Genomic DNA, 10500 nt, shown 5'->3' with positions numbered 1-10500 from the left:
CAAGGGAAGCACTTGGCTCCCTTTAATGAAACTTTTAAAATGCCAAAAATACCCATATTTAATTTTTTTTAAATGCCAAAATACCCTTTCTTTCTTTTCTTTTTTTTTCCCCTTTTTTTTTAAAAAACTGAGAATATCTGACAAACACCCCAATTAAAATACTCGTATTCATTAATTTGACACCCTCTTTATATCTATATCATGGACCAATGATAAAAATTTCAACTTTAGGCCGTCATATCTATAATCTGCCAAAATGAACAAGGAAAATTACAAGTGCAGGGGCAGCAAAACAGAGAGAACATAGTAATTGATTGAAACCAACCAACCTCTCCTGAAGACCCAGTTGGCTCCGTGAGTATGATTCAAGGCAATCCATTACCATCATGTACTATATTCAACGGCATTGTTCTGAGCCTAAATCTCTCTCTTACAGAAACCCAAAATAAAAGGATATATCAAGATTAGTCTTTGACAACCAGAACATAGAACAATGTAAGAAAGACAAAATCTTTCCAAGAAAAACAATGAAGAACCAGAATGAACAAACGTAACAAGAGATGGATTAGCTTACGTTGATTGCTATTTTATATGGAATGTTATCGGCTTCTGAGTTTGAAGCAGAAGAAGTAAGCCCAACTGTGTGTTGGGTTCGTAGAAAATCTTTGCTGCAATGTCACATGGCCATAGATACAATACAATATAATAAAATGAATGAAAATGAATGATTTTATATCTAGAGAGAAAGACAATGAGGAGAAGGATATCCATACAAAGAAAACTAAACATTCAACAAAATATCAAAAGCGCTTTTATGTAGTGTAAAAGCACTTTTAAATGTAACATCCAAACGAAAAACTACTTCTTTGCATAAGCGCTACTAGCATAAGTGCTCCGGGAAGAAGCACTCCCAAACGAGCCCTTATTTTCTTTTTGAGCAATTCTTGTATTCAAATGTTGACCATGTCTTGCAAAACGCTTGTATTGTTGATAGGACTTGTTCTAATAAGCATAATGCCTTGCCCTGATGCCTTTTCCTCATGTATTTAAGGTTTTTCTTAACAAAAAAATGTCGCAAGCATTAGTACTTCAATGAAAAACGAAGCTAAAAAAAAGGATCTGGAAGAAGGCACGACACAACACAATGTCTCTCCTCAATTTATTTATACAGAAAGTCACACAACTAGTTCAGAGAGACATTGTCGCTTACAAACAAGCAAAAGCTGAATGAGCACTAGATAGTTTACAGGACACCATACCAAGTTCATTACTCTTGGACATATTCAATGACTACAACCACATTAAACAGGGAAAGACTAAGCAGCAGCCACAGCTTCTGCAGGCTTTGCTTCGGGCTCTGCTGGTGCTTCTGCTTCCCAATAGGCAGTCTTCTTGCCAGTTTTGGAAACGGTTTGCAGGACTGTCTCGGGTGGTAAATTGCTTTTCACCGTCACTTTCTGTGCGTCGAAATCAATGTCATATGATTCTACACCTGAAGATAATAAGAAAGAACATGTCCCGTCATTATCAAGATAATATGAAATCAACAAAGTATGGACTCTACATTTTGGTAACAGCTAGAAAACTGATAAATAGCAAGATTCCAAATACGCACTAACTAAATCATTGATTTTTGGAGTACATAATATAGGTGGTGCCTATATTCCTCTGCAATTTCTTACTTTTCTTGGTTCCAAGGGCCCTACTGCTTATCTAAAACCTAAATCCAGGTGGAGAGCAATATCTCTACCTCAACTTTTTAAAATGAGTGTTAATAAGGGAATTGGTACACGATTCAAAGCACTAAACCACGTAGTGAACAGGAACATTTTCATGGTCTCTCAACTGAAGGTGATGCATACACCCGGCTGTCAAATGTAAGAACAATGACCTATTTCTTTCTTTCTATGTGTTTTTTGGGACACCGAAGTGATAACCAGTGTACAGAGGTTCAGCTTCAACATACACCACAAAGATATAGCAAACTTTCACAAGATAGTAGCGTTGCAAAATAAAATTCACATTCATGCACACGATTTCGTACTCAATTGCAATATAGAAGTAATTGTAAAAACGGGTTAAGTCAATGTGAGTCTAGGCAGGCAAATACAAATACAAATAAGGAAATCATCAGTAGTGTATTTAGCATTGTTCAAATACTATTCTTATGATATATTACAAACACTTAAAGAAGCAAAGTCTCAGAGAAGAAGAAGAGCAAGACAATGGAACTGCATAAATGAAAGAGCTGTCAACAAACCTTCAAGTTTTCCAAGAACCCTTTTCACAGCACCAACACAGCCTTGGCATGACATACCAACCTTGAGGACAGTAGTCTGCAACAAAAACAAATCCGGGATTTAATTACTGATAGTAGAGAAAACAAATAACCAACAGATGCCCACTTTACAGTATCAAACTTATGCTAACATATATTGGCATTCTAATGAAAATTACAAACTCTCCAAACACTTTTGGAGATATCCTCCAACTCAAGACATAGTTTCTTTTCTTTCTCTCAATTTATGTAGTTAATTCGAAAATCACATCCCATCCCAAAACAAAATAAAACAAATTGAGACCATCTTGAAGATGCAGAACGCTTTCAAGTGGACCAAATGTTCCTTTATATATCATTAAATCAAACAATTCCTACAAAACCAAGCGACCATTGAACCAAATACCTGTGTTTCTTCAATTGCTTTTGGTCAGAATAAAACGTAACTCAGTGACAAAATTCAATAAGCAAAAGAAAAACTTCAAAATCATTGTAGCCTGGACAAGCTTCAAGCTTCAAGCATCATATTCCTTACGAAAAACTGAGAAATATTTGTTGCACAATCCCAAAATTTTGGTTCAAAAAGTTTTTGTATAACCCACCGACATAACATTCTCTACACAAGCTGAAAATACTAATTGTAAACAGAGAGAGAGTAAAATTTTAAATTAAACCCAACAATATGTTTCAACAAATTTCTGTACAATCTCAATTAAATTTGACTTAAGAGGGACCTGAACAGACATCAAGCACCAAAAATCCCAACCCAGATATGAAATTGAAACAAGCAGAAGAAAACCCAAATAACATATTGGTATGAAAGTAAAGGAGAAAAGCTGAGCGAGGTACCTGAGACGCCATCTCTGGGTGTATGGATTTCAGGAAAGCTGAGGAAAATTCAGAAATTTGTTGTTGTGGATGGTTCTGCAACTGAAAACCCAGAAGGTCTTTTTATAATAGAATTGAAGAAAAAAAAATAAGGGAAGGAAAAGGAGTTGTGGAAACGATATGTTGTTGGCGGTGGGTAAGTGGAATCAGGCTCTGGAAAGGTTGACCCGCAATTTTGGATTTATCACCCATGGCGTAACGTAAAAGCAATAGCTGTTGTTTTCAGTTACTTTACTTTTATATTACTGTTATTTGCCATCAACGAATCCTAATTTTTTTATTTTTTCTCCTAATGGTATTTATCATTCACCCAGATGTTAAGTTCAATTCCTCCTTAATTTTGTAACACATTATATGGCAATGCCATAATAGGGATGACAATAGGCTGGTTTGGGGTAGGGTATGTCAATATCATCTCCGTCTCTTTTCTTGTTTTTTGAATTTTTATTTTTTTTGGGGAATTCCCATCCCCATCCTCATCAAGGAACTACCTCCCAAACCAGCCCGAATCTCTGAATTTTTATATAAAAAAATATTTATACAACATTATAATACTTAAATTTCATTTTAAATTATCTTCCAACTTAATTACATTCAATTGAATTATAAAATTTAACTCAACAACTCAAAATAATCTTAGTTCAATTTGACAAAATTAAATAAATTATTATATTATATCATAATCATACACGACTATATTATATTATATATGAATTAAAAATAAATATATTTCTTATTGGGCTGGGTTTGAGGATGGCATTAACAATACCTGCCCCCAATTATCCCCTAAAATCTCCCCTATTAGGGTCGGGGACCCGATGGGAACAAAACTCGACGGGAATTTATGCCATATCAATTAACCTGGCTCCAACTATATTTTTAATTTTTTTAAATCATTTTTAGAAAAATTTGCATTAATATCATCTAAACTTTTAGGAATGTGTGTGCCTACTTAAACTTCTACTTCCTACTATTAACGACCTGGACTCTTTAAAGTGTTGTAAGTAACTTACCCTATGCTTCATATTTCATTTATTTTTTCGCTAAAACATATCATGTAGCCTTCAATTTTAGTCTATCTACGTATTAGATTGGATTGGACTAAGTTCGTTCTTATGAGTCTCAGCCATCTAAGTGAGATTTATAAGACATAATATGTTGCAATATTGTCTAATTTAATCACTCCAATTCAACATACAAAATAACGACCATAATACTTATCTAATTTATTAAAATAATTCAATCCAATTCCATCCACCAAATAAAGAAGTTGTGGGTTGGCAAAAATAAAACATGGGAGTGGTGGATTCTTTTTTGTTTTCCCCAATGTTACCATTCTATTATCACTAAGATTATTTATTTATTTATTTATTTTCTTTTTGTACTTTTGCAACTTCCACTTTGATTATTAAAAACAAAAATAAAAAATAATATTTATTTAAAAAAAAAAAAAAAAAACTCATGGCAAGAAACACAACTCAAAATCCTGGCGTCCAATCATTTGATGCTAACCATACTAAATATATCGATCCTGAACCACCAATAAGCCACAATTTAAAAATATCTGAGGATAGTTGTTTTTCTTTCTCTGTCTCAACTCTCAACTAGGAAAGGATCTAATAAAACATCACACAAGACTCCACCAATTTGGCAGAAACTAGCTATAGCCTCAATATTCCTTTACAACATTAAATGAGCTTGATAATCGACTAACATGAAGTTAATAGGTTACAAATTTGTTTCTATTTGTTTTTTTTTTTAAATTATAAAGGAACGATAATATTTTATTGATAAGATATATAAACAAAAATAAGTACAAAGCAACTAAGGTGTCAAATATAGATACAACTTTTCCGATGACCAAAAGCAACAAATTGAATTGATCTGGAGAGAATATGCACAGCCCAAAAAATTATTAAAATCTCCGAATCAACAACCCAAAAGCACAGTTTATATAAGCATCCAAAAATGGGGATTGTGTTGTTTTACTTGTTAGTTCCTTAAAAAAACAAGATATGTATTATATTAGTAGCGTTAATTTCAATTTAGTATCCTAAACTCTTATCTTTAAGGCATATTTACCCCTGCACTCTCAATTTTAACAATTACATATCCTAAATTTTTCAGTCTTTGCAATCTAGTTTAGTGGCCAAGCTTTTTCGTCGATTCCAATATTTAGGGGTCTTGGAGAGAATGGTTAACAACTTCCGGAGAGGAACCCACAACTTGGCAAAACAGTACAAGGGATCGTACATGCATCAAGAACTTGCAGTACACAGTAAAATAATTATATCCCAACTTTCCCAAAAACTGTACTTATTTACCTCTTTGATCCCTAGAAACGTTTGGTGTATCTTTATATTTGTAAAACCACATTATATGGTTTGAAAATGTGAAATAATTAACACATCAACTTCCATGTAATGTGGTTTGAAAATTTGATTCTCTTAACATCATTGCCACATCAAATGTTGTAGAGATATAATTTGTATTTGTTTAGTAATTTACCTTTGGGAATTATTTTTGCTATGCCCCTATGCTAATACACATTTTCACAAAATTAAACGATATACAGTCGCTTCACATACTTAGTACCGGAAAATAATGAATAAAATTTGCAGAAATTGTAGCCTTTTTAAAACCGATTAAAGTGCACTAACTAAAGCTTGTGATTAGCCTAGTGACGAAACAGGATGGAGTAATGAGTTTGGATTAGAATATGCTCGAGATTCGATTCTCTCAAATGTAACTTTTTTTATTTGATAAAAAGAGGTGAAATTACAAAAGAAAAAGAAATCCGGTATGGTGCGGTTTCGCTATTGCCATTGCTACCCATTAATAGAATGGCCAACAGGGACACATTTTTTGGTCTATTTGGTGCCCTTGAAAAGAGAATTCATGGCAACTTAGTAAATTAAATAATATACATTTCTGGTTACTTTGTGCAATGTTCTCTTTTTGTTCAATATTCATTTACGTTCACATATTTGGCACAATCAACAGTGCAAGCATGAGCGACGTCTTAGTACAGACGTACAAAACCCAATACCAGAATTCGAACTTTTCCAAAACCTGTACTTTTCTTCCTTTCTTAGAGAAACCAAAAGGTTGGTGGTTTGGTAGAGCAACCCATAACTATAAACCTCCTAAATGGGGCCTTGTTGTTTCTGGTGCCTGGGGTTCTGTCCCTATGTTCCTTGTTGCTGAAAATTTGCATCACATGAGAATAGTAATGTTTTGCTATTTCTATCCAATTACGTTTTATTATATTATTCTCAATTAATCACTTTGTATGTGAAATTTTAATTACGTGTGGCAAAACTTGATTGGTGACATCAAGTTTTTCTCATATTTTCGGATTTGTAGTGTATTTAGCAACAACAAAAAATCCTAAACCGTACAACTATTTACCCATAATGTGATTGGTTGAGTATAATAAAACAATGGTATCTCCATGACATACAAGTTTTTCTTGTACAACCATTTAGCCAAAAAAGTCCTAAACCCTAAAGTGTGTGATTCTGTACCTCGAAACCCCTTAATTAAGGTTTTAACATGTTGTCATATAGGCCATTAACTGTAAAAGGACAAGACAAATTCTGTTACATTAATATCACCATCCTATATACTCATAAAGGATGTCGTTTTTAAACCTTTCACATATTGCTAATTTTTTTTTTCCTTCTAAAAATAAATATTGTGGCAATGTGCGGTTGTTGCGAAAAGTAAGAAAAAGTGAGAACCGATTTGGAAACCCCACATTTAAATCACAAACAATATTTTTAGAGGAGAAAATTTGATTTAGCAATATCGTCAAATAGAGATATTCGATAAATCCTTTGCTATTATGAAAAGTTGCTAAAATATGAATATGGTTTGAATATTTTAGGTTTATTGTATTTTTCTCCATAAGGAGGTATATATAGGAGTTTACAAGAGTACTTTATAACGAAATAGATATAGTAATCAATTAGGAGAATATCTGCTAATTATACATGGATATGTCAACTATGTAAAATAAGGAAGTAAATCACCCAATTAATCAAGGAAATAAATCTCCTTGATAAATTACGATACCTCATGTCAACACTCCTCCTCAACTTAGTGCATACACGTCACCAATGCTCAACTTAGTAAGTGAATCATAAAACACTCGTCCACAGACAGCTTTTGTTAAGACATCCGCTAATTGATCTTCTAATTTTACAAAAGGTAGATAGATGATCTTGTTCTCAATTTTTTCTTTGATGAAATGTCTATCCACCTCAACATGTTTAGTTCGATCATGTTGAACTGGATTATGAGCAATATCGATAGCTCACTTCGTATCACAATGTAATTCCATTGGCTTCTCTGGTTTAAAATCCAATTCTGTCAAGAGTCCTCTAATCCATTATAATTCACATACTCCTTGAGCCATTCCTCTATACTCTGCTTCTACACTAGACCGGGAAATCACATTTTGTTTTTCATTCTGCCAAGTGACGAGGTTACCTCCAACGAATGTAAAGTAACCTGATGTAGATTGTCTATCTGTAATGAAACTAGCTCAGTTAGCATCTGTATATCCAACAACTTCAAGATTTCCATTCTTGGAGAATATTAGTCCCTTTCCAGGGGTTGACTTTAAGTATCTTAAAATCCGATTAATAGCATTCATATGAGAAACATTGGGAGAATGCATAAACTGACTAATTACACTCACAGTGTATGTAATATTTGGTCTTATATGTGCCAAATATATCAACCTTCCAACAAGGCACTGGTATTGTTTCTTATTGGTAGGCACTCGGTCCATATCTTTCACACAACTTGTGATTCATCTCAATGGCTGTGCCAGCATGCTTACATCCAAACATTCATGTTTTAGTGAGTAGATCCATCACATACTTCCTCTGAGACAGAAATATACCAGTTTTTGACCTTGCTACTTCAATTATGAGGAAGTATTTTAGAGCACCTAAATCCTTCATCTCAAATTCTGGAGACAAATATTTTTGTAGCTTCTTTGTTCTCCTGTGTCGTTCCTAGTTACGACCATGTCACCCACATACACAATTAATACAGTGATTCTTCTGCCATCGTGCTTTAAGAATATGGTATGGTCTAAATTACTTTGAGTGTATCCAAAATTGTTCATGGACTTGGTAAATCTACCAAACCATGCCATGGGAGACTATTAACCCATATAATAATTTTGAGTTTGCAAACTTGATTTTTCTTGTCATGAGCTACATTACATCTTGGTGGTAAATCCATATAAACTTCTTTGTCCAAGTCTCCATGCAAGAAGGCATTTTTAACATCTAACTGATGTAGTAGTCAATCTAGATTTGCTGCTAGAGACAGTATGACTATAATAATGTTGGCTACTGAGGTAAAGGTCTCCTGGTAGTCCACCACATATCTCTGTGTATACCTTTTCGCCACTAGCCTAGCTTTGTATCTTTCAATGTATCCATCTGCTTTGAGTTTCACAGTATATATCCACATGCATCCTACCGTCTTTTTTCTATGAGGTAAAGGCAAGCACGAGCTCTCATGTGAACTTCTTCTAAAGCGCTTGCATTTCTTCATGCATGGTTTCTTTCCATTTTGAGTGTTCTAGTGGTTCAGTCACACTATTGGGGACATATATATCAGTCAACTGTTTCACAAAGTGTACATGTGATTCAGACAATCTACTTAGAGATATATAATTATTGTTGGGGTATTTTCCTTTGGCTTTAAGATATGCTTCGTACTGTACTCGAGGTTTACCACGGTTCTTCCTTTATGGAAGTTGATATGTAGGCTCTGTGCCTTTTGAAATCAAATCATCATGGTATATTACATTATAGTTATCAGATTCAAGAGAAGATCGTACTTGAATGACTTCTTCAGCAAGGTATTGGTGTGGTACTAGAGGTGTAGGCTGGTTCGAAGTGGGCAAAATCTCATAACATAATTCAATTTCCTCCTCCTGATTTTGGCAGCGTAGAGTCGACCAGTCATTTTTCATTGGCGACCGGTCGTTTTGACACAGTCTCAATGAGCGGCAAAGGAGGATAAAGCAACCGGTCTGTGAGACAGAGTGACCGATCGTTTTGACAGAGTGGCTTAGCCTGTAAAGGAAGACTAGGGGGCGAACAGTCGCTTGGAGGAGTCGATCAATCGTTTTGAAGCAGAGGCTCCACCCGTGAAGGAATAAAGGGGGTTACTGGTCGATCAGTCTCTTTGAGGCAGAAACTCTTCCTGCTGAAAAAAATTCTAGAATCTTCAAAAGGTTTGATTCTAAATTCTCTTCATGTGCTGCTGAAAAATATATATCATATTCTAGGAACACGACATCGATGGAGGTATATACCTTCTGACTTGGAGGAAGATAACATCTGTAACCTTTCTGATGAGGAGCTTACCCAATGAAAACATACTTTTCTGCTCGAGGATCCAATTTGCTTTATCGGTAAATATGTAAGTGTACGAATACAACACAGCCGAAAATACGTGGTTCAAGGATTGAGGTGGGAGGTATTTGAAGATAGTGTTGAAGTGTTTGAAGAGGAGTTTGGAAATTCAAGATACTTGAGGGAATCCTATTTATAAGGTATGCTGTAGAGAGGACGACATCACTCCAAAAAGGTCAAGGCATGTTGGCACCAAATAAAGATGCATGAATGACTTCCAATAAATGTTGGTTCTTTCCCTTAGCAACCCCATTTTGTTGAGAAGTATATGGACACGAGCGTTGATGTATGATGCCATAATCCTATTGGAACTTGTTAAGATCCTGGTTGAGAAATTCTCTGCCATTGTCATTCAAGTGCGTAAGTTCCCTGCTGTTTTCGTACATGCGATGGATCTATATGATAAAAAATGGATATAACAATTTGTCCATGATTTTTCTTGCATCCAAGTATATGCACAAGTTCTTTCAAACACCATGTGGAAGAAGCATAGTCTTTTCAGAAAATGACTAGTGCAATTTTCGATTTCATAAATTGCTTCTAGAAGAGTAGGTTCAATGTCGTCTTCTTTCGCAAGTCTGTTGTCTATGTAGGTGTCAATCTTCTTCCCAAGTAAAGCCTTGTGAAGATGGCTAGCAAAAGCATCACATGTTTCCTCACCTCTGAAACTAAGAAACACATCGTACTTTCCTACAACGGGAGTAGAAAAAGGAAGAGAAGAAGAAGAAGAAGAATTCATATCCGTATCCAAACTTGCAAACTTACAAGTCAAAACATGCATATATATATATATATATATCTATATTCATAAAATATACAAATAACGCTGGGTCCAATAATTAGCTATATATATTCATAAAATCTCCACAAGTATAAGCATAATAGAGC

At 34.6% G+C, this 10500-nt stretch overlaps 1 protein-coding gene across 1 annotated transcript; it reads right to left on the bottom strand.

Moving 5' to 3' along the window:
• Positions 1073–3323, bottom strand: LOC18787947 (copper transport protein ATX1). Its single transcript, XM_007221307.2, has 3 exons — positions 3128–3323; positions 2261–2336; positions 1073–1492 (listed from the first exon to the last, which is right to left on the bottom strand). Exons 1-3 carry the CDS (start codon positions 3137–3139, stop codon positions 1317–1319), a joined length of 264 nt encoding a protein of 87 aa, XP_007221369.1. The 5' UTR covers positions 3140–3323; the 3' UTR covers positions 1073–1316.

Source organism: Prunus persica, chromosome G2, assembly GCF_000346465.2.
Source record: "Prunus persica cultivar Lovell chromosome G2, Prunus_persica_NCBIv2, whole genome shotgun sequence".
NCBI classification, from domain to species: domain Eukaryota; kingdom Viridiplantae; phylum Streptophyta; class Magnoliopsida; order Rosales; family Rosaceae; genus Prunus; species Prunus persica.
The sequence above is the reverse complement of the archived record's forward strand: the minus strand, read 5'-3'. Positions and strand labels throughout refer to the sequence as shown.